This window comes from Seriola aureovittata, chromosome 7 (genome assembly GCF_021018895.1).
Source record: "Seriola aureovittata isolate HTS-2021-v1 ecotype China chromosome 7, ASM2101889v1, whole genome shotgun sequence".
NCBI classification, from domain to species: domain Eukaryota; kingdom Metazoa; phylum Chordata; class Actinopteri; order Carangiformes; family Carangidae; genus Seriola; species Seriola aureovittata.
This window is the reverse complement of record NC_079370.1, coordinates 26869811-26895170: the sequence shown is the minus strand read 5'-3', so window position 1 is coordinate 26895170 and position 25360 is coordinate 26869811. Positions and strand designations below refer to the sequence as shown.

At 42.5% G+C, this 25360-nt stretch overlaps 1 protein-coding gene across 1 annotated transcript; it reads right to left on the bottom strand.

Moving 5' to 3' along the window:
• Window positions 1–8340: 8340 nt before the first annotated feature.
• On the bottom strand, window positions 8341–25272 carry abhd5a (abhydrolase domain containing 5a). Its single transcript, XM_056381602.1, has 8 exons — window positions 25217–25272; window positions 24701–24781; window positions 21589–21674; window positions 21125–21500; window positions 14229–14383; window positions 12512–12623; window positions 12167–12353; window positions 8341–11188 (listed from the first exon to the last, which is right to left on the bottom strand). The coding sequence occupies exons 1-8, from the start codon at window positions 25246–25248 to the stop codon at window positions 11099–11101; spliced, it is 1119 nt and encodes a 372-aa protein (XP_056237577.1). The 5' UTR covers window positions 25249–25272; the 3' UTR covers window positions 8341–11098.
• Window positions 25273–25360: the final 88 nt, after the last annotated feature.

Below are 25360 nucleotides of genomic sequence, written 5' to 3'. Positions count from 1 at the left end.
GCACACCCACACAAGCTACTACATCTTATTCAAATTTTGTTCAAGCCTCCTGCTCCCTCGGGGCAGTACAACATTACAACAGTGGGTGGTTATTATTTCTCTTCTTCATCACCCTCTGATGCTGTCATACATAGAGGAGCACCTGAGGGGGGTGATGATTCATAGAGACCCAGACTGCGGTGGAATAAAATGGGTGAGGGAACATCTAAAAATTCAGGTTTAACAAGCAGTTTAATGCCCTTATATTTTTATTCCTGCAAGCTGCAAGCGGATAACAGTACCTCTGAGTAACACGCTACCTCTCAGTCTGCTGTGTCACTGTGTCTGACAAAATGATGACTGGAGCTTACAGCAGTGCCACTGATCTCATTCTGATGAGGTCACAATCAGCTACACCCTTGATGGTCAGAGGAACCACATTTCTCATGGGGGCACCTGTCTTCTTTCCTGGCAGCAAAATGCAGAGGGTGACTGGCTGACTTCAGTGATGATCTTTGCTTGTAAATTTCAATTATTATATTCATTCCAGCCTCTGTGTGAAGTATGGACGTAGCCTCCATGAGATCACCGACAGGTTTCTGAAGAGCGGTTTTGAAACTCAGAGTGAGCTGCTCCACTGTCACCATCTTGGCAGTGTCTGACTCTATCCCTAACTCCCAGCTAAACCAATTGGGCGCCGAGGTCAAACTCCAGGTTGTTGGCTAATGTCAGTGGTAGCATTAGCATCATGGCCAGTTCCCGCAATCACTGGCAGTGGCTAGCAGTGCTAGTCCCTTCCCTGCTCCTCCTCCTCCTGCTCCATCACCTCTTGTCCTAGCTTGTCCTCATCTTCGTCTGCCTAAACCAGGCAGGTGGAAGAAGTGGGGGAAGTCCTCTTCCCCCGCCGGTGTCAATGAAGTGTCGGACTCGGACTCGCCACCAGCCAGGGCAGCCGCTGCGTCACCACCACCAGCCAAAGGGTCCTGCCGACATCTTCACAGCCAGAGATGAGGATTGTACACACACCAGTCTGGTACAACACAGCATCGACACCAGAGATGCACACCCTATCCGCCTCCACCCCCGTCGCCTGCCCTTTGCTAATTGGGCTGCAGCTGAGCACTGGAGTCGCTGCATTGTCTATTTAGACATCATCCTTGCCCGTGCTTCAGATTTTGATAATGCCCTGGCCAACTTGAGGGATGTCATACAGGCCATCTGCCAGGCTGGTCTGTGCCTTCATCCCAAGAAATGTCATTTGTTTTTTGTTCCTTCTTGAGTCATGTTGTCAGTGTAGCAGGGTGTCCACCGACCCAGCTAAGGCAGCTCTAGTGAGGGACTGGCCTGTCCCCCACAACGTCGGAGAAGCACGAAGCTTCCTCGGCTTGGCTTCCTACTAATTGCATTTTGTGAAGGACTATGCCACCATTGCCAGCCCACCACACTGACTGACTCAAAAAGGCCAGGCATTCCAGTGAGGTGATGATTACACCACCATCTTTATGCGGCTTCAATCAGCACTCATTGAGGCTCCTATGCTGTCCTATCCAGACCACATTGACGCCAATCATGTGGGTATGGGAGTGGTGCTATCCCAGGAGGGGGAGCATGGTGAGCAGGTTGTCGCCTACTACAGCTGCTCTCTCAACCGACCAGAGAGGAACCACTGTGTCACTCACTGAGAACTGCTGGCTGTCGTAAGAGTGCCCTGCCACCTCCGATCCTACCTCTACAGACAGAGATACCTTGTGCACACTGACCATGCCTCCCTCACCTGGCTCCTGAACTTCAAGGAGCCAGAGAGGCAGTTGGCACAATGGCTGGAGAGGCTACAGGACTACGACTTTGAGATCCACCATCTGGCTGGCTGTCTTCATGCCAATGCAAACACCCTGCCCTTGCGAGGAAGCAGGGTGCAGGCACTGCCAGCCGGGTGAGGACATAATGCAGTGACCCCTGTGGTGGCAGCCTTGCGGACCCCCCAACTGGATGACAAGAACATTCCTCTGGTGGGTAGCAACAGCAGCCCCTAGGTTTCACATCCAGCCGCAACTGACAGCAAGGGAGGCATGGAAATCATCAACCTCCAGGGGAGGTTCAGACTGAACCCCTGGTCTACTTATTCCAGCGTTTTCCAGCTTGTCCACGACTTGGTGGGGCCAGGTCTCTTTGGGGTCCTCAAGACCCTACACCGGCTCTGGTCCCAGTTCTACTGGCCAGGATGTCGCCAAGACGTGGAGCTCAATGTTCATTATTGTGACTCCTGCACTGCTCAGAAGGGACCAACCTGGCGCGCACACACACCCCTGCAGCAGTACCAGGTGGGGGCCCTGATGGATCGTGTGGGTGTAGACATCCTGGGCCTGTTTCCTACCACCGACCAAGGGAACCGATATGTCCTCATGGCCATGGACTACTTTACCAAGTCACTGAGATGTTCTGTCACTTCAGTGTGCCTGAGGAACAATATAGTGACCAGGGGTGGAACTTTGAGGCCGAAGTGTTCGACAAGGTCTGCCAGCAGCTGGGCATCAAAAAAACCCAGACAGGGTCCAGTGACGGGATGGCAGTGGTTAAGCTTATTTGATTTAAATAATATAAGATAAGAATAAGACTAAATCACTGACTTGGCTTAAGCTTTTAGTGTTCATGTCTGGACAAAACAGGAGGATGACAATCTTTAACATACAGCTAAGTTCTTTATGGCCCAACAGTCAGATGGATGTCTACTCAGGTTACCTGACCTCAGTCCAGTAGACTTCAGATAGTAAAGACTGAAAAGATTTGACCCCAGATGTTACACATTGTGGCTAAAGTTTAATTACCTGCTCAAATTATCTTTTGTTCACTGAAACCGACAATTTCATACTATTTGTGATATGCACAGCATGTTTCTATCTGGAAAGAAAATATGAATTTATTCCCTGGCAACGGCACTCAGATACTGCCTAAAATACATGGACTGGGTATTGGTGAGTAAACGAGTCTATGCAACGATCTGATACCACATAATTTATCAATAAACTTTACTCTTTCACAAATGAATGCCATGCAAGGTCAGGGATTAAATCAATATTGTAAAGAAAATATGGTATTGGAACATCTCTAATCATTGATTGGGTTGAAGATAGCAATGACGATGTTGAATAATTCAAGCAGAGCAATGTGCTTTGCAGAAAAAGGCTGATGCATCAACGTTTATGAATCTAGACTCCAGAGCAATGCGAGGCAAAGTCACAGTCTAAATGGTAATGCAGTTTGTGCATGTGTGTGTGTGTGTGTGTGTGTGTGTGTGTGTGTGTTTACATGTGTGTGTTTTGTGCGCTTGGTAAGTCACAGAAGGTCTGGCCTGCCTGAGGGTGGTACTCACGGCTCGGTGTGAAAGATATGGGGGTGGCACTGCTGAACAGCCTGAGAGGATACTCTGTCTGAGGTCTGAGATGGAGGGAGGATGTGAAAAAGAGAGCGAGAACGATATATCCACACATACACATAGGCAGCTGGGGAGTGCCTGATAGAGTGAGGGGGGAAAAGAGGAAGAGTGAAGAAAGGAGAGGAAGGGAGGGAGATAAGCGCCTTAGAGGGTGGGAAAGATAATGACAGATAGGGAAAGCAGGAGGCCGAAAGTGAGCGAGCGAGACAGAGACAGAAAGAGAAAGAGAAAGAGGGAGATATAGAGGAGGCGAGAGGCTGAATTTAATAAATTAGATCAGGCGCCTTGCCGGTTTCCTAGCAACCCAGACAAGACGAGCCAGGTCTGGCCTGATCTGTGCTCCAGAGTAAAGGTCTTTTTCCTCCGCCTCTTCTTCCATCTCCCTATGCTTTTTCTTCTTCCTCCTGCTCCTTCTCCTCCTCTGCTCACTATCAGCACCTGACACAATCACTGTTTCAGTCATTGTTACAAACGAGTATATTTAGAAGCAGATTCATGTGCGACTGATCTACAACTCAGAGACTCAGAGGAAACAGGCTTTTGTTTGTTTGTTTTATTAAGATCCCCATTAGCTTTTGCATAGCAGCAGTTATTTTCCTGGGGTCTAAATCATTCCGATGTGACAATAAAAAAAAATATACACAATCACAATAACACAATATAGTGACAAAGATACATACACATCACAATACAATAACTCAAAAATAGACACATACATCATAATACACAATACAATAACACACAGATACAGTATATTCACACACACTCCCTCGCATGAGCACTCACATACCTGTATGTGCGTGTACATGCACACTCCAAAAAAACGCTCAAAAAACATATCACTGTATATTCATTACGCTTTTATAAAATAAAATTACTCATTTGTCCTGCTTATTTAATTTGTACTGTACTATTTCTAAGGGCACCTCCAAGAATTGCCACCTTAACATGGTTGAAAATTGGTCTCGGGGAGGGGCCAAACTCATTCATACAATTATTCACATATCACCATCATCTAACCCGCATCAGGGAAACCGTGGCCCCCTCTTGGAGTCTGGTGGCTGTGCCTTGATCCATGGTGTCCGGTTGGGCACAGCCCGAAAAGAATTACATAGGGATGCCATCCTGTGGGCCCACCACCAGCAGGGATAGGAATCGGGGTTGGGTTCTGCTATCTGCGATAACTGAAGTTGGACTGTGTTCTGGAGTCTTATTTTTAAGCACTAGATAAGTAGATTATGCCTTTAGCATTCTGTCGTTCTCAGGTAACTTTGAACCACGTGTCATTTCATTATTCCAAACTATGTCACCAGTTCATTTGTCGTTCAAAGTTCAACTTTACTCATCTGTAATGTGTTCATAATTAACGCCTCATTTATTCAGCTGCTTGTACACAATTAGCTATAAATAAAGTCTTCTTTATCACCAAGTCATGATCTTGTTTATTCCTTCCAAACAGAGAGGGAAATCTCTGTATCGAGAGTTCAGAAAGTTCGGATTATTTGGTTTGTCTATTTTCCCTCAATTGAAGGTGGTGCCCCAATTTTCAACGAGTGCAAACTTAAATTCAAGTGTAGTAGTTGCTAGTTAGATCAGCTGTTTGGGGAGGCTACTGACCTGATAGACTCAAATGTGTAGTGACCCCTGTCAGCAAGGATGTCTCATGAATCCCAGGGGAGGTCAGGGAAATGAAATCCGAGTGGGCCATGATTAAAGCCTCTATTGTGGAGGCGACTGCAGCGTTGTCGTCAGAAGGTTGTAAGTGCCTGTTGTAGCAGCAACCTGAGAACCCGTGGGTGGACAATGTTGAAAGAGGGTGTCAAGGTGGGGAAGGAGACCTTTATGGTCAGTTCTCAGGGTTCTCCTAAAGCAGCAGATGGGTACCAACAGGGGCTGTGGCTGCAGTGGTCACAGATGCAAAAACGTAGGTGTGGGAGGAGTTTGGAGAAGCTATGAAGAAGGACTTTTGGTTGGCCTCAAGGAAGTTCTGGCAAATCATTGGGAAGGGAAAGCTGTACTTTGGCCCAAGCTGTGTTCAGCAGTGCAGAAGAACTGCTGACTTTGAGTGGGGATATTGTCAGGCGACTAAAGGAACACTTTCAGGAACTCCTAAATGCAACCAACATGTCCTCTAAGGAATATAAAGAGTTTGGAGACTCGGGTAAAGCATCACTCATATGTCTGACAGCGGTCTCTGAGTTAGTCAAGAAGCTCCGCAGAAGCAAGGCGCCATGTATGGATGAGGAGTGCCAAGATGCTGAAATCTCAGGACATTGTTGGGCTTCCTTGGCTGACATGCATTTTCAGTGTTGCATAGAGGTCTGGAACAGTTCCTGTGGACTGGCAGACTGAGGTGGTGGTTCCCATATTTTAAATGGGGGAGCAGAGGGTGGCTTTAGTTATCACTTAAGCACACTGCTCACCTGTCCGGGAAAGCTTATGCCAGGGTGCTGGAGAAGAGGCTACGAACGATTCACGGAACTCAGATCCAGGAAGGGCAATGCAGATTCCGACCTGGGTGTCGAAAAGTGAAACAAACTCTTGTTCCTGGAGTGGTCATGGGAGTTTGCCCATCCAGTCTACATGTATTTTGTGGACTTGGAGAAGCTTATGACCATATCCCGCAGGAGGTTTTGTGGCGGGCACTGTGGGAGTATAGGGTGCCAGGGACGCTGCTACAAGTCATCTGTTCTGTTCAATGAGGATGAATTGCTCCCTTCGGGTTGGGAGTGAGTTGCTGGGAGCTTAAGATCCTTGGGATCTCATTCACGAGTGGAGGTAAAATGGAGTGTGAGATTGACAGTAATGTGGGTGTGGTATTGGACCATTGTGGTGAAGAGGGAACTGAGCCAGAAAGCAAAACTGTTGGTTTACCAGAAGAATGAGATCGCAAATATAAGCAGCTGATATTAGTCTTCCATAAGGGGGCTGGGCTCACCCTTACAAAAAGGCTGAGGAGCTCAGACATCTGGAGGGAGCTCGGAGTACAGCTCTCTAAAAATAGATGTAAAAAGACGATAGACTACATAAAAGGAAACATTATTGAAATCCTTTTACTCAATGAAAACCCTTTTTAGGTGACAAAGTGGCAACAGAGTCATACACATTATACATGTATGTACCATAACCACATGCTTTGCAGAGCCCTAATTGTTGGTTGAAATACTGTCAGTTAAACTCATCTATTCACAGCAGTCCAGTAAGATGGCATTAGTATCTCTGTCCATACACCACAAAAATCACACATTTCATGTCATTTTTTGTCAATTATACTGAATTATACCAGTGCAGCAAGATCATTTTAACCTGTTTCCAGGACAAATCTACTTTTTCTGGAATCAAGGACCATATTTATGTATTGTGTTGCAGCTGTGTGCCTTATTCTGTGTTGCTTGAAAATACAGAAAATACTTACTAAATACTAAAACAAATAACATATTCATACAGAAACATGACTCAATAACACAAAAAGTATTTGATGGATTTTTTCACTTTCAGTTTTTAATCAGACCTATTTATTGTGGCTGAGTTTTGAACAGTGCGCAAGTAGCTGAGAAAGAAAACGAATCAGGCTGCATGCATGTTGCTATCAGCGCTGTCCTGGGGGCTCATTGGAGCATCGAACCTGCACAGTTGCAGTGAGTCACAGCAGAGCTGGGGCAGACTGTGGCTCAGATCTGCATTTTTAAAAGCTGTTTGATAGCTATCTGCTGGAGGAGCTACAAGGCATGACACAGCGAAACAGACAGTTTGTAAATGACTGGAGCTGCAGTGCATTGCTCTGCTCTCTGCAGTGGCACCAGTATTAGAATATATTCTCTGTGCCCTCATGCCTGCTCCCTCATCAACTCAGAGCATCGGTGGCCTTCGTATGGACCTGATGTTCTGACAATGATGCACCTTCCATCTGATTTGACTGTGACTGGATAAGTGAAAAAACTCCGGTAATCAATCCTGTGATTCATCAGTGGGAGATTCTGAGTCAGTGGAGTGGCTCACAGGTCTGTGGAGGCCCCACCCTGCCATTTTCTGTTTAATGGGCTCATGTCAGAGGAAGGATGGCATTGCAGTAGCTTTATAGTGTGTACCCTGAGGTGTCATCTAAAGTTAATTGTTTGATATGCAACTAATGATATTGATAAACCGCCAAAGAAGGCTCTGGTTTCACAGCCTCAGTGGATGGTGATGTATTTTCATGTATAAGCCCCCAAATAAATACTCCTCAGTGTGCGGTATATACTTTGTATGATGTAGTATTCCTTTACAAATCCTGATGGAGCACCTTAAAGAAATGAATGAGATTCCTTCAGTTTCCTCATCAATAGAGGAAACTTCATTATACTCACCTCAATGTCCAAACAGCTGAGAGGGACAAAACTGGCTCCACTGGCTTCACGTGGCTCAGAAATACTTTCACATGAGCCTGCATCCTCCTCCTGCATCAATATATATATATATATATATATATATATATACATATATATATATATATATATCTTTGGCAATTGCTAAAATGGAACCGTGTCATATTATATGTTGGTTTCAGTTTGTTGTCTTAAAATGAAATAACAAAGGTGCGAGATATTAGTGCAAAAAAGGGGGGAGTGCAGCTGTTCCCACAAGCTCCACATCTCCTCTTCTACACTTGAGTGCCCTCCGGTGGTGGTGTTGGGGAACTACATCGGCCCTTTACTGAACACAGGCGCGTAGGAATCATTCCTCTCTCTGGCAGAGGGCTGACAGCTCTGAAATGATAAGGGGAGCTGGAGGAAAAATATTGATTCATCTGTCACTTTTTCTCCATTAAAATGAAAAGCAAAAGAGGGGGAGAAGCAGAATGAAAGTGTTGCATCGCAGATTAAACATATGATGCAGGCGCGAGTCTGAGCTACATTATTCATGTGTGACAGAAGACAGAGCAGCGAGTGGACCGTGGTTATACTACAGCAAACATTTTATTTGTGTTTACACTTAAAATAAATAGAATCAGGAGAGCTGTCACAACAATTTTAGGAGCAAAATAATTTATGCAATACAAGATTTTTTCATATTTACAATCACTGAGAAGCAACTGGCTCATGAAACTAAACACAAAGTCCTATTTCCCTGTGTCAAATTAGCTCCAACATTAATGCTGCTGTGAAAGACTTCAGTTAAATCAGTTAAGCATCAAGCTGACTTTCTTCCCTCAGCCTCTTTAAACTCTGCCTTTTATATTATACACAGATTAGATCAGAGCGTTTCAGTAAGGAAATCACTAGGCCTCAATCCTTCCTTTCAAAACTAGCCCCAGAAGAGGAAGAGATATTTATAATATATAAAATGATATATATATGTAATCATTATATCATTTTATATATTAAATATATAATATAAAATCATATGATTATTTATATATTATATATAATGATAACATATATATATATATATATATATATGATATTATTATATATATTATATATATAATGATACAATGATTATATATATATATATATATATATATATATATATATATACACACACACACACACACTTATATATAAATATATATAAAGGTTTAGCTTAGACTTTCCAACCATGAACCTTTTCATGCTTGGTCACCTCCACACCCCCAGTTTGCTTCTGTTAGTAATTTGTGGTGCACAGGCCTCCACATCATCAGGGCTCATTGATTCAGACTTCAGAGAGAGACCAAGTGAAACCGGAACTAGTTCTAGTTACACAAATATACTTGCTCAGCAGTTTGTAGTGTTTAGTTTACTCCATTTGTCTAGTAGTTCTGTTTATATGGGACTTTAACAAAAAGCAGTATGCAAAAATGTCACCTGGTTGACATATGCAGTTTTTCTGCTTTTATATTGAAAACAGTCTGTTAAATAATTAGAATTACTATGTACACTGTAGGATCGTTAATATATTATTGCCAATTTCACGATAGACCAGTGCTGTTCTTTACTGGCAAATATTTGAATAAATTAAAAGATGTTTGTAGGAAAATATTGACTATAAACAAAAAATATAGATATACTGTTTTAATTTTTTTTTGATAGGGAGGGTTAGATGTTGAAGCTGTGATGAGAGATTCCAGCTAAAAAGAGATATCATGTATCTGAACATCATGTGTCTGAACTTAGACCCTTTAAACCTTAATGATTCAGAAACCAGTGACATATGAGATCTGTGTGAGTGTGAGTATTACACCACATCCAGCTGATAATATCTGTACAGACAGACATCTGCATCACTGACAGTGACATGTTCAGTCCACATTAACCTGGGAGAAAGACAGAAAAGTGGCTTCACACCAACAAAGTCATTTAGAGTTCCAGTTCAGTTTAACAATAAGAAACTTCAATTCACTGGTTTTTCCAAAATGATTTTAAATGATAAAGTTTGAACTTAATCTTCATCTGAGACTCAAAATCGACACATAAATAAACAAAGGCAAATCTCTTGAGGCAGCTCATTGTTACAATAACAGTTTGAATCACCTCTGTGCTGACACACTGACACACAAACATACTCCATATAAAAGCCACATGTCTCGTAGATTCCAGTTTATTCCTGCTCTGGACCAAAGCTGATCTGGTTTATTCAGAAACATTAACAACACAAACAATCAGAGAGCACAGCTGCTACAGAGCAGAGCAGATCAATATGGGCAGCAGATGCATTTATAGCTGCTTCCTGGTGCTGATACTACTGGTGCTGGTGCTGTATACTGAAGAGTGTATACACTTCCTGTCTGTGTCAGCATCATATGGAAAAACCACAAACCACAGGTGAAGCTCTGCACAGAAAAAACCTGACACACGACACTGTAACTGAGCTTTCTGATTCTTTTTCACTCTGATATCATTTATCTGACTATATTAATCATATTCCTATTGTATATAAAATTATAAAATTAAACTGTTGTTAAATGCATATTTACCAAACATATACAAACACCAAGAATATGATATCAATTCACCTTTGAAATATCTTCACGTTATTAAAAAATACTTTTTAGAAGGTATTTTTTACATATTTGGGTCAGAGAGTGCGGGCAGCTTAAGGCAACGTATGGACAGTGATGTGATGAACACTGAGGCTCTGTGGTTGCTCATGTGCTCAGCAGAATTTCATTGAATCGATGAAATTCAAAATGCCTCATTTCCTGGTTTCTCGGCTACACTGGGAAAAGGCAATTCTGAGAAAACACTGTAGAACTAATGCTCAAATTATAAACCAAGAGGCTGCAGCGCCACCCTCCTCTGTGTGTGTGTGTGTGTGTGTGTGTGTGTGTGTGTGTGTGTGTGTGTGTGTGTGTGTGTGTAATTAAAAAATAAAGAAATAAAACAAAAATGTGATTCAGGCCGGTCTCATCTGCGTGTGAATGCTGTTAAATAGCATGAAGTAGGGGACTTGGTGAATGATATAAAGCCTGTATTCACAGAGTTTCTGAGAACGCGACTGAATCACTGCTCCGTTAATGCGACATGTGAACATCAGCGTGTCATGAATCGAACTCAGCTCTGCTCCTGTTAGAATATTTATTATGTTCCATCTCCTGGTTCCTGCCTCGAGAACGTGAGATCCTGATCCTGTGGTTCTGCAGCAGCTGCTGAAGTGATGCTCCCCTTTTTCCTCCAGAGTCCGGTCCCACAGGTCCCCCCCCCCCCGGCCCTCCGGCTTGTCTCCTCCTCAGGCCACTTTAACACACACCTGCAAAACTCGCTTGTTGAAGTCGTCTGGCTGGTCGGCGTACACGTAGTGTCCGGCTCCGTGGATTGTCTGCAGGAGTGAGGACAGTAAGAGAGGCAGGTGATTAAAAACATGGCGGATTAGGTTTATTGATTCAATAAAACAATGATGGAAAGGAATTCTCAGTTTTAAAATTAAAAACACAGTTATCATTCACAAATCAATGCAAATATCAGATAAACAATGTGGTTGGCAAACAACATGGCTGCTGCTGTTTGTTTATGAGGGCCCAAGCACTGAACGTTGGGAGAACCCTATTGAAACTGTTGTTTACTGCACACACGTCAGGCCTGGTGAAAATGTTGATGTTTTGATGTTTTTGTTCAATCGCGCTCCCTAAACAAGTTCAACAAGCCCTATGTTTCACCTACATGTACGAGATGTGGTAGGCACATGTCACATGTCACATGCGAAGACCTACAAAAAAGCTTTCGTTATATATGATGTCACATTGAAGTTGACCTTTGACCTTTTGGATATGAAATGTGATCTCTTAATTTTATCCTTACAGACATTTGAGTGTCATAATTAACGTGTGAATTTGTGAGTTATGACCAAAAACATGTTTTGTGAGCTGATGGCGCTCAGTTTAAAATGGAATCTGCCGATGCCGGCTTTGCTTCGCCTCTTCCCCGGCTCACAGCCCGACCGTGCAGTTCTGAGAACTTTCTAAAAAGCAGTTGTGGTATCTGTAAGTGAGAGGCCTTTTTTTTGTGAATTCTTTTTTCTTTTTCCGTTAGGGAGGCAGGTGAGAGTCCTGTATTTTACTTTTGTTTTTCTGTTAGAGGAAGTTAGAGGTAAAACTCCAGATGTTTTGTTTGATTTTTTTCCGCATTGCTCACCCAACTCTTGAAAATTAAAATACTTCTGTTGGACTGCAAATTATTAAGTTAAAGTTCAAAAATCTATCAAACCCAACATCAACTCTAAACAGGAGAAATGTAGGAAAACTTCATAATAACGTACAGAATAAAGTATTTTCTCTCATCCCGGACGCCATGAACTTACTATGATCTCCACACGAGACTGTGGTCTCATCTCTTTGATGGTGCTGCCGGAGTTGCTGTCAATGCTGGAGCGGGAGCCGTAGACGATGGTGATGGGGATGTGAGGCTGCAGCTGCTCCATCCTCTGCAGCATTGGCCTCTTGGCATAGCCATAGGGAATGGTCATGCTCTTAAAAGCTGTTTCTCCACTGTGACAACACATGAGAACAATCATCACAACCGGATAGCTGATGTCAAGACATGATACTAGGTAGTAACTAAGGTAATGAATAAATTGTCTTCATTGCAGTTATTAACATGAGCAGCAATAATGAGGCCTGACAGGGGAACAGAGATGGAGGAAGACCTTGGGGTTTGTGCGTTCAGGTGGTAGATGTACTCTGACACCGTGTTGTCACTGAACATGGAGGAGAACTTCCTCTTGAAGTCAGGTCTCAGAGTCTGGACTAGAGTGGGACCTGCAGGGGCCAGACAAGCAGACGCCGACATGTCAAAGCCAAGCATGACGAGGCCGCTTCATTATGTTACGTGATTATGAACAAGGCGGGTGAGAGCGCACACACACAGGAACCAGACTTCATTTGTCTTCTGGACCAAAATCAGCCTCAGAAGAACATGTTTGAATTAGCAGCCCAGTCATATTTAATTTAAGCAATATCACATGAGAGGGAGTGATGTTGTACTGAATATCAGCACGGCTGTGATTCGGTCATAGGTATGAGGCCGCTTGCTACTTTGTCTAAACGTTACCTCAGGTGTGCGCTGAAGTATCCAGGCTTCTTCTCTTCATCCTCTTCTGACGACCAGACATCATTTAATTCAAATGTTATTTCTGGAAATATTTTCATCTTCCATCTCAAGTTTGTTACAATCGAAGACAGATAACGTCCCAGTGCTGTTGTGCTCTATATCAGCACTCATGGAATCAAATTAGTGGGTCGGAACTAACTGTTGTATAATCAGTCCTATAGCCCAGTGGTTCACATCAAGGACCCAAAACTGACACAAGTAAGACCACGGACCCCCATCTGATAAGATTTTGTCCCAGGGTCCCACATCTGCTCAGGCTTTTGCATTTAGATGTTTGATTACAGAAAGTGTTTGAAACCCACGGCCAACATAGTCATACATTCTGTCATTAGCTGTCTCTTAATTCAGGGGCATCATCCGTCATAGGCTGCATTTGAAGACTGACTGCGTTAGAGCAGCGCAACTTTCAAATGCTCATTAAAAATGTGTCCCATCTTTTGCTGGGTAATGAAGGCTCCAACAGCTGGATCCTTCATGGCCCAACCCATCCCAAGATTCATTGTGTGCCAGTAATGAAAATAATATGGCAGCAAAACAACAGTGACAGAGAGCCTGAGGATTAGACTGTTAAATGTAAGCATTGGGTTTCAGCTCAGGTCAACAGTTTACAGTGGAACTGTTAAAACCAAGAGCCTTTAAACCTCAAGTTTTTGAGAAATTTTTTTTTTTTTTCAAGGTTGCTAGGCGACAGGAGCCATGCTTTGCAATAAAACAGTAAGGCCGGGGACAGCTGGTGACACAAAGCAAAAATCCTCTATAGACCAAACCGTCTGATTTCAGTTCGGCCTTCATGGTCTATGAAAGGCCACACCTTGGTAGACCGCGTCCACTGAGGATGCAGCCTCTGAATTGGGAAACAGCTCTCATTTATGGAGGGAATTATAGTGAAAATAAATAATACTCATAGAACCTCCTCAAGAACGTCTGGGGGTCCCCGGACCCCACTTTGAGTGTAAATGTGCTCATCATGGTGTTGGGTATAACAGTGGTTCTCAGTTTTGTGTTTGATATATATTGTTATTTGTCAAACATTTTCTCTCTCTAAGCTTCAAATGTTGAGTCATTATTTTACCCTGCACTCTAATTTCCAAACTCCTCATTTTAACAGTCAGTCCTATTATGGCTGATACTTCTGTTTATTCCATTTTTCTGGATGTTCTGTGCCACTGAAACTACTTCATCTCTGGGAATATTAAGATTTCATCTGCTCTAATTGATAAAAATCCAGTTGTGTCTTTGCTCTCCACTCTCACCCAGTGGTCCGACCAGTCGGAGGCCAGCCAGCGGGTTGAAAGGACTGAACATGGCCCCGAGGGCTTTGATCCACACCGGGATGGGACGGTCGGCCTCTACTGTGTCCGGGCGCTCGGGGAAACCCCAGGGCTCCACCAGGAAGATGTGCTTCACTCTGCAGACCAGAGACAAAGACAAAATGAAGTTCACCTGCTGTTTGGCTTCTCTAACATTTTGTTACATGAAATGGGTTTTTCAGGCCCAGAAATATATCTATATATTACATGACTAAAGGACATGGCTCTGTCTAAAACCTGCCTCCGAGTGCCACTGAGCTAACAGACAAGTCACATCTTGTTTGTTCAATCTGTTCAAAAACCAATGTGTAAAAATGACACATCTTATTGTCTCCCCGAGGTTGCCAGGCAAACATGTAACATCTCTAAGAAGTCATGGGCAAGGTAAGCTAATGAAGTCCTTGTTCCAACTTCATTATTTACAGAAAAGAGTGTGAGTTCAATCTTTTCATCTGATGCACAGTGAAAAAAGAAATAATTCCCAAAATGTTGAACTCTTCCTTTTAATATTTTTCATCTTGATTTTATCTCCTATAAAATGATCTGAACTGGAAAATATCTCTTGCATCACACATTTTGTGTGTGTGTATGTGTGTTTTTGTCTTTTTTTGTTAGTTTTTCTACAATCTAGGTCATTGTTTCAATTGCTTTATCCAACAGTCACTGAAGGTATGATGCTATCTCACATAAGTTTCAACTAACAATGCTAATGGGAGCATATGCACCGAGGCCTCAGCTCCACACACGCCCAACCTCTTTGCCCATTTTTGGATTACCTGGGAGATAAGCGGAGTCAGGCACTGCCAAGATGGCGACGGTAGAGCAGTGGGTGATGTCACGGAGGCTATCTTCATTTACAGTCTATGGTTTTACTTCCATATAAACTGGTTTAGATGGTTTGTTTACAGCCTGTCTGATTATCTGACTGCTGTATCTTGCCCTGTCTGACTTTGCTGTAGCCATGTTACTGTGCACATAGATTTCAAAAATGACTTTGGTGAATACAGTGCTGTTGTAACCAATAAGGATGATTGGAGAAGCTCTGCAAATATGTTGGTTGGATATCAGTAAACCCATCTTCAACCATCCTCACATCCACAGGGTGACAGACAAAGAACACTACAGTAAAGACACACTAGCCACACGCCAGAAACTATCCAAAGTCTATGCCAACTGCACCACATTGACCAACATTACACCCAGTACAAATAGTTTCTATTATGTCTCGTTATAAGTAAACAGGAAGCTTTCTGTTCAGGCCACAGCATGAACAATGAGCACAGTTTAGCTTGAAAAAGGACATATGTCCCTGATCAAGAGCATCTTGTGTTGTAACTTAAAGTCCGTTTGGAACACTCAGATATTATAGGGCAGGAAGAAGGAATATTTTAGCGTTAGTGATGAAGGAGGCTGATAAGGGATTGAGGACATTTTATCAGACATCCCTCGGGTAGAGCTGAGCGCATGCTGGACGCTCGGCGCTGGAGACGCAGCAAGAGGAGATGATTCAGGAGAGATAGGGGCTAGTGGGAGGAGAGAGGCTGCTATTATCACTGGCTGCCAGCACCTACATCGACACAACTATATCCTGTACAGATGCTGGCATGTTCTGCTACAACCATGTTGACACTAAGAGGGCAGAGTCACTATTCAAAACACTGTTCAATGCAGAGTCATTTTATCCTCTGGGCAGCTTCTGCTTCATTTGTTCTTTTTTCTGTGAACCGTTAAAGGTTAATTCTAGTTTATTACAACTTGGGTCTCCAGTTAAAACTCCATATTTTCCTCTTCTGTCTTTTATTTGAAGTACTGATCCATAAGAAGATATATTTGTAGTTTTAAGAAAAAATACTATCACAGTGTAGTTTTACATCTCCTCTCTCAGGCTTCTCTCTGGAGCTCTAGTGACAACAGGTCAGTGAGCCAATCAGAAGAGAGGAGGCTCTGAACCTCTCTCCTGATTGACTGACTGTTTTCTGAGTGATCCAATAAAAATATAGCAGATTTCAGGTAAATACTCAAAGAAACCTTGCAAGGTTGGATGGTGGGTCCAGGTGGGCGGGGCTTGGGGCATGGCTGAGGGCAATGACTGCTTTGTTTTGACATCACAAAGTTACAGAAGTCCTTCAGCTGGTTTTAAGGCTCAGTTTCTGAATACAGGCTGTGTGCATTTCTCTGTGGACTGAGAACTTTGATACTTTCACAGTATTAATATAGAACCTAGACCTGATCTATAATCATGCATGGGCATGGACATCTACCTTTATACTATATGGAGCTTTAAAGTCCACTTAGCGGCTAGTACATGGACCTTTCAACCATATTATATGGTCTTCTTTAGCAGATTAATTCTGCCGTATAGATAGAAAGATACTTAAATCCATCAACTTGAGAAGTATGATGAACTTGATAGTAGACAGTCGATTATTTAGACAACCAGCAGTCACAAAGCGACATTAGCATTTGGAGTCATGTTCCTGTCCAGTATTCCCTTGGCTCTTCACCAACTCCTGAGAGAAATATCCGGCTCTTTAGCTGCTAAATGCCCCACTATGTTCACCGGCTGCTCTCTCACTGCGTCTGTCTGCTGTTGCAGGTACTGGACAGTGGATTTTTAAATCCTCACTGATAACAGAGTAGCAGGAGTCAACCAGAACTGGAAGGAAGAAGTGCTGAAGGTGCAGCTGCAGATTCAGGTGATAATTCTCTGTAAGTTCATCACTACTAGTGACCCTTTCATATTCTTTTAAAAATATTGATTATAGCCACTTTCAGTACACTCAGTTAGATGTTCAAAGGAGAAGATCGCAACTTATTTTTATTTTAAGTTCTTCGTCATTTATCTTTTTGCTCCCACACACACTGTCTCCTAAAGCCTTCACTGTACACAAACCTTTATGTATACCCGTACAGTCAAATCCAATACAACGGTTCTTTTTTGCTATAGAGGTGCTAATTAAAATATATGTTTCAGGACTGAGGTCAAAGTTAGTGACGGTGTTCTGGTATTCTGCCCCGATCATGTATGTAAATGTGGAGGACACAAAACCAAAAATAGAATGAACATATAATTGAATTTACACATTGCATTGTGTCAATAAAGCTGCAATAGATCGTACAGGTGTACCTAATAAAGTGGCTACTGTGAGCTCACAGAGATTGTAATAACCCTGACTTATTCTATGAATGTGTATTGACAGGCTCCAATAAGATTATAAAGCATTTTCATTGGGAATATTCTCCTTTAAAACTTAAATCTAACTGCCAGTCATTTATGAAACTAGCTCAACTGTGTTACTGTGTGTTGCAGTACCTCAGAGCTCTGATGCTAATTTATCAGTACAATGATGCAAATTCAACTCAATTGAGTTTTATTTATTTAGAGCTGAATCATAACAGAAGTTATCTCAGGGCACATTTCATATAGAGCTGGGAGAGAGAGAAAGAGAAAGAGAGAGAGAGAGAGGGAGACCTGCTAATTATCATTATAATTATTATTATTATTATTATTATAAGTGATTGAGTGTGAGAGACTCGAAATGGTATAAAGAGGAATGTGATATGTCACAAAGTGCTGTCCCCTTCCTCTTTATACCACTTCGAGCCCTGGCAGTCTCTCACACTCAGTCACTTACCAGGTGACGTCAGTTAAGTCTGTGAGGGTTTAGGACTTAGGCCTCAGGCACCAGATATGTACATACACACACACACACACACACACACACATATATACATATATATATTAAAAAACCAAACATCTGAATATATGAATCTCCTACTGCTCTACATCTTGTCCAGAGCCACATACAACCATCCTGACAAACCAGTTCCTCCACCTGGGCCTACTCTCGGTGCGTTTTTCTTCATACGTCCTATGTAGCTCCTCAAACATCCCTGCCCACTCTTGCTCCTTGGCTTGCAGGACTTTTGTTGACTCTTGAAGTTGGGCCTGCAGCTGCTCCTCCGCCGCCTTCACAACAGCCTGGAGCTTGACAATTTCCGCCCTCTGGCTTTTCAGCATATCCTCTTTCTCCTCCCGAATCTGACTAACTGCAGTGTCTGTGATTTTCTGTAACTCACTTATCTTAAGGCAAACCACTTCCTCCTCCTCTTTTTTCTCAGTAAACTCTTCATCTTCAACATGGTGGTCTGATTTCAGATTCTCCAAACTGAACTGAAAAACCTCTTTGTACTCCTCATGTTTGGTTACCTCCTCTGGCTGAAGCTCTGAAACAGGTTTGTCTGTATCCAGGCTCTGCAGGAAGGTTGGTCCACTATCTGTGTTGCACTCTACGGGTTTGTTGTCCTTCTCACTTATCTGGACCTGTATGTTCTGTCCGTCAGCAAAGATATCCATGCAGTCTGCGTAGATGTCTTCACTAGTCTGCTCTTGCAGCTGTTTCTTGGCATTCTGCAGTTTGCACCTGAGATCCATATTAATTGCATATTCCACACTCAGTTTGGAGGCAGAGGTTTCCTCGACGTCCTTCAGTAGATGAAGGAGATTCTGGTTTGTGTCCTCTATAGCTTTATCACTTGTGACCTGCATCACTAAACCATTAACTTGGGTTTTAAGCTGCTTGATGATTTTATCTTTGGTTTTAAGGTTGTTATTGGCCCTCTCCTGTTTGTTTTCGGCACAGCGCATGCTACATTTGAGAGAAGATATTTCATCCCTCAGCTCTCTCTCGCTGAGAGTTTCCTGTGTTTGTCTGCCCTCTAGCAGAGCCAGGACTGCATACAGGGTTTCAGCTCTGGTTTTCAGCTTGGCCCTTTGAGGTCCAGAATACATCTTAAAGAGCATGGCCTGTGCAGACTGTAATTCTTGCGTGACTTTTGTGTGGTAGTTTGCAACATAATCCTGAACACGGGCGTCCAGACATTTAACGGTTCCTGTTGCCATCTTTCTTTTTCTCTTTGCGATAATTTCTGATTATGCACACTGCTTCTGTGAACAATACGTGTGTAGTAGTCAATGAAAGGTCAATACGCTAGAGGGAGAGGTATATCTATTTACACTAAAACTTCAAAGGAATTCTGTAATGACATCACATTCTGTTATGACATCAGAGTTCAGTTCAATAGAACACATTGTTACCATGGTAACAGCAAGCCCCTTTTCAAAGCTATTGTAATCATAATCACCCTGTATACAGCTGACTTTAAATACAACTCTGATTCCTGCCACATCCAGAAATACTCAGATGACACAGCTATTGTGGTGCGTATCAGGAACAGCAGGAAGAGGAGTACAGGGATCTGACGATGGCCTTCAGTGAATGGAGCGACAAGAACTGCCTCCTTCTGAACACCTCCAGGACCAAGGAGATGGTCATGGACTTTCGGAGGTCTAGGGCCACCCTTCAGCCAGTCAACACTCCAGGGAAGGACACTGAGGTGGTGCACACTTATAAATACCTAGGTGTGCACCTGGACAGTAAACTGGACTGGTCCCTGAACACAGATGCCGTCTACCTGAAGGGGCAGAGCTAGCTTTTGTTCCTCAGGAAGCTCAGGTCCTTAGCCGTCTGCAGTGAAGTGCTGCACATGTTTTATCAGTCAGTGGTGGCCAGTGTACTCTTTTATGCTGCAGTCTGCTGGGGTGGCAACATGTCTGACATGATCACAAAGAGACTGGACAAGCTGGTCAAAAAGGCTGGGTCTGTGCTTGGCAGGAGTCTGGACTCACTCAGGACTGTTGTGCAGAGACGCATGCAATGTAAGATGGAGGCCATCTTGGATAATACCAACCATCCTCTCCACAACATTCTTGCAGGACAGAGAACCAGCTACAGCAGCAAACTTCTCATCTCACTGCGCTGCAGAACCGAGAGGTTCAGGAGATCCTTTGTTCCCACTGCCATCCGGCTGTAGAACACCTCAGCCAAAGACAGTGGATCATGAACTTGACTAATTCAACTATTATTGTTTATTATTAACTACTATTAAGCTGCTGGACACTTGAATTTCCCCAAGGGGATGGTTAAATTATCTATCTATCTATCTATCTATCTATCTATCTATCTATCTATCTATTGCCTTCTTTCACCCTGAGAAGGTGAAGCATAGAAACATACAGGTGAAGAGTAAAAGTGAAACAAAAACGATTACTGAACTTTGTTGACAGTTGAGATGACATCTGGTCAAATGTTTATAAGGAATCATACAGAATTATAGCAGCTCCTCATACATAGTGTTGTGCATTATACCCTCCACACTGGCCTTTGTAAGGTTGGTGGCTCTCTGTCCCTTGGAGAAGGCTGGCTGCAGGAGGAAGATGCTGACTAGCCCATTTTCTTCTACTTAAGAATAATTATCTGCCTTCTTAGAGCTTTAAGAGATTTCAGTTTTTGACTTTTAATAAAGTTGCAAAAATACTGAGCCCTCAGAGGCAGGTAGCGAGTTTGACTCCCGGCCGGCAAGACCCTTTGCTGCATGTCTCTCCCCTACTCTCTCTCTCTCTCTCCCCCATATTTCCTGTCTCTCTCCACTTTCTCTATCAAAGAAAGGCATAAAAACCACCCAAAAAATAACTTTATATATATATATACACACACACACACACACACACACACACACACACACACACACACACACATATATATATATATATATATATATATATATATATATATATATATATATATATATATATATTACAAAAACCTGTGTCTACCTCTTAAAGTCCGTCAGACTGAACTACATCTACTTTGCCCTGGTATAACTTTATCACACCAAACTCATATCAATGAGATCTGCACTAAATGATAAAAAATTCCTTTTAAAAAAACAACACGACCCTCCAGTATGTTACGTGACATCCCGTGACCTGCACTCACCTGCCTGGGTGTTTAATAGAGTATGACACAGCCAGGTATCCTCCCAGGTTGTGTCCCAGCAGGATCATGGACTCCAGACCCACTTTAGCCCTCCATTTCTCTATAGACTCCACAAACTGGTCCTCTGCCTCCTGGGCATCTGAGGAGAACAGGGGTCTGCTGCTCTGTCCGAAGCCCAGCAGGTCCAGAGCGAAGACGGGCCGGTGCTGACTGAGAGCGTCCAGGTTCTGAGCCCAAAGGCCCACGCCACCTCCGAACCCATGGAGCAGAACCATGGGGGTTCTGTGTTTAACGCTGTCTCTGCTGACAATCAGGGTCCACAGCTGGTTGTCGCTGGAGACAGGAACGTGCTGTTTGGAGAAAGGACTGTTTACACCTGTGGAGACAGTGAAGGGAGGAGTGAGAGAGTGAAACTGAAACACCGGACAACTTTTCATACAGACGTAGACAGAACTGATCCTCACCTCTCAGCATCATGTCCTCTGCAGACTGAAGCTGGCTCTGAGAGGTGGGACACCATGATGGTAACCAGCGGGGGATCCAGCACCACCTACACAGACAAAAGGTTCATGAGCTTCACCCTTATGACATACAGATGTGACCTGGTGTCACTGAGGTGTGGCACCAGGCTTAAAGGATGAAGCCAGAAACAGAGGAATGAAGCAGCAGACCAGAGGGCACAAACTAAAAGTAAAGCTGAACAATAAGCTAAAAAAAAAAATTTCAGTTGGAACAGTCATTTTTGAATTTCATTTTCAGTGAAAAGAATATTTAAATGATCATGATGTGATTTTTGTTGGGGCCTTCTACCAAATGAACATGTTCCTTCACATGTGGAGAAATATGATTTGAAGGCTGAGGCATCTCTGCGGCATCACAATGCTTCATTTATACATTTTTACCTTTATCATAAAAATTGCAGCTCCTGCTATTTGTATATTGCACTATTGCCATTTTGTGATTTTGATAATATTTTGAATAATTGTTCAGCCCTATTAAAAAGTAACTTAAACCAACATGGCAGCATCAGGACTGAATGTTAGCACTTATTAGCCTCTGTACGAAGGAGAGGGGACTGGTTTCATAGACAGCCTCTGTCGATGACTGACTGATGGTGAATGTCATCTTTTTTATTTTATTGATCTCTATCTCATGAAGTAAATAAAATACATTTATCATTTATCATCATTTTATCAATATTTCTGTTATTATTTTATTATTATTCCAGCTCATTTTCCATGTTTGCAATGTTTTTTAATGTTTTTCATTTCACATCAATGTTCACATCATGTTTTTATGTTCATTTTATGTCCTTTTCATTTCTTTCTCTGTAAAGCACTTTGTGCGACATTTCTGGTATGATATACAACCTGCAAACAAGGCTATACAAATAAAGTTTTATTATTATTATTATTATTATAGGTCTCATATAGTACGAAAGGTAGATGTCCATGTGTTGTTTGATTATAAAGTAGGTGTAGATTCTATATTTAATATACTGTACAATATTCAGACACTGAGCCTTAAAACCAGCCGTCAGAACTTCTGAAACTTGTGATGTCACAACAAAGCAGTCACCACGCTCAGCCATGGCCAAAGCCCCGCCCACCTGGACCCATCATCCATCCTTGCAGGATTTGGTTTCTCTGAGTGTTTACCTGAAATCTGCTGTATTTTTATTGGATCACTTAGAAAATCAGAAAAGAGGCTCAGAGCCTCCTCTCTTCTGATTGGCTCACCAACCTGTTGTTACTAAAGCTCCAGAGAGAAGAGTGAGAGAGGAGATGTAAAACTACACTGAGATGGTTTTTGGTTCTTAAAACTACAAATATATCTTCTTATGGATCAACACTATAGATAAAACACAGGAGAAGAAGAGAATATGGAGCTTTAAGTTGTTTTACTGTGTTAGCTCATCAGGCTGAAGAATTGAAACTCGGTGTATGAAGCCTTCAAAATAAAGTTTCTGCAGCGGAAACAGATGAAGAAATAGCAGAACAGGAAAGTCACCAGGCCCGGTAAATAACTCCACACACTTCTGTCACATTCAGCCCATGTATTTCTCTCTCTGAATGAAACTCTCCTTCTCATACACACACGCTGCTGCCTCCTCCTCATCCTCATCCTCATGTCAGTGCCTTTTAACGTCACCAGAATCAGGACCATGACTGTGTCTGCATCATCTAATCTTCATTTCAATCATCTCACCTATGTGAACTCACCTGATCCATCACTCACGGAACAAAAGTGAAACATTTCAGCAAATGAGCAGCAGGTGTTAAAGCCAAATGACCCTTTATTATAATAAACACATATTTTCTGTATTATTGCATTAGTATACTGTCTTGTTTGATGACTGTAGGTGCCGCTTAAAAGATAATCATTGTTTGTGCGTGCAGTTTGTTTCTGTAGTTATTACACAAAAACACAACCAGCACAGTTTGTCTACCCGCAATGGACTGGACAAAATATTAGAAACACCTCTCAGTGTAATGCAATAATATCCTTGAGGTAGGATTTGTTACAGTGCCGTAGCATTAATTACAGCCACAGTAGGATTACCTAAGGAATTACTAAGGGAGGCTTTCTGCCAGTTGCTGGAAAGTGGACCAGTGACTGCTCCAGACCAACTGCTTGATAAACCAGGTAGTTAATTAAAACAATATGTTTGCTGCTCACTCAGGCTCAGATGAGTCATAGACTGCTGTAAAGCAGAGAACCATAACTGACATGGTTTTATAACTATTGGACACACTGAACAGCCCATTTGTACACAGTGGAGGCTTCAAGTTTCCTCATCACACTTGTGTAAGTCGAGTACTGGACCATTAATGGCTCCAAATTAGTTGTGACGTAAGAAAGTCATTTCCCTGCGTACACATGTCAAGAGAGAGAGAAACTTTAACCCTTTGTATTCTAGTGTCAAACTCTGTATCTACATCATTCTGCACAGTGAAGCAACTATAAGAAAAACTAATTTCTCAGTGAACAGGGGCCTTAGTGTTCATCTAAAACATGAACAGTCTTGTGATTTAAGGGGCTACACCAGGGCTCTGAGTGGTCTAGCCCACTGGTTCCCAACCTGTGGTATTAAACTATTGGTATTGCAAGTGGGCCACAAATCAATGCAAATCGACTGCAAAACAGAACTATTTTGGTGAAAAATGTAATTATACAAAAACAGTCATTATAATAATATTTTCACAATTTTTAAACAAAATGATCTTTAAAAATGTTGAAAAATATCCTTTAATTTTATTTCTCGTAGTAAGTCCCACATCATATACTTGTTTGCTATCTCAGTCTTATTGCGTCTTAATTTTACATCCATGGCAAAAACTGGAGAATCAGTGGATACGTGGTTATGGATAGGTGGTTAGCAACAGGAGGAATTAAAGGAAAGAGTGAAGAGAGTGACTGTTATTAAAATAAAAAGTTCTCTGAGAACATATATTATTTTTCCTCCGTATTGTCATGAGGTTGGATGTGGGACATGAACATTTTAAAGATTTTCCAGGGGGGCATGAGCTGGAAAAGGATGGGGACCAATGGTCTAGACCAAACTTCAAAACTTACTTTATTGTCGTGTCCACATAGCCCCACACACTGCTGGCCAGACCGTCAACACCAACAACAGACAGCATTCTCTGAACAACCCTGAACAGAGTGAAACAAAAAGTGGATGAGGGCAAAGAACACTGACTGACCGATGACAGAGTAGATATACAGTTGTCAGTATGAGACAGATGTATATGACAGCAACACATTCACAAGTGAACAGATATTCAGTATGTCTAAACCATAATCTGTGGCAGATAAAGTCTGTAAATTTGCGAGTTCACTCTTTCATATGTGACAGTATGTTTCTACGTCACTTTCATGTCAGAGCTTCACAATGTTAAAGTGTTTACTTTAACTTTAGCGTAGTGCCTGACAGTTGGCAACTTGTTTAACTTTTGTTAGTGTTTGCAAAAGCATCTACACACAGAATAACACTGTGTCGTTGGGATACCAAATAATGTGACTCACTTACCATCGCCTGCATTGGTTGGTTAAACACTTTCCGTGAGCAGTGTAAGAGAAATTACTCACCCTCTGTTTGCCGTCTTTGCCTGCTCGGCCATACTGTTGCAACTCTCCTCTGCGGCTTCCCGCGGTCACGTGTCCTCAGAGACTCTTGACGTACAGTCAGCGATTGAAGAGGTTTGATTTGTTGTTCGGGGTGACTCCACCGTG

Coding starts and splice junctions, on each gene's coding strand:
- abhd5a (XM_056381602.1), bottom strand. CDS start 25,248: ATGGCCGAGCAGGCAAAGACGGCAAACAGAGG. Junction 14,384..21,124: donor TCTATTAAACACCCAGGCAG/GTGAGTGCAGGT, acceptor TCTGGTCTGCAG/AGTGAAGCACATCTTCCTGG. Junction 12,354..12,511: donor CTGAACGCACAAACCCCAAG/GTCTTCCTCCAT, acceptor GTGTTGTCACAG/TGGAGAAACAGCTTTTAAGA.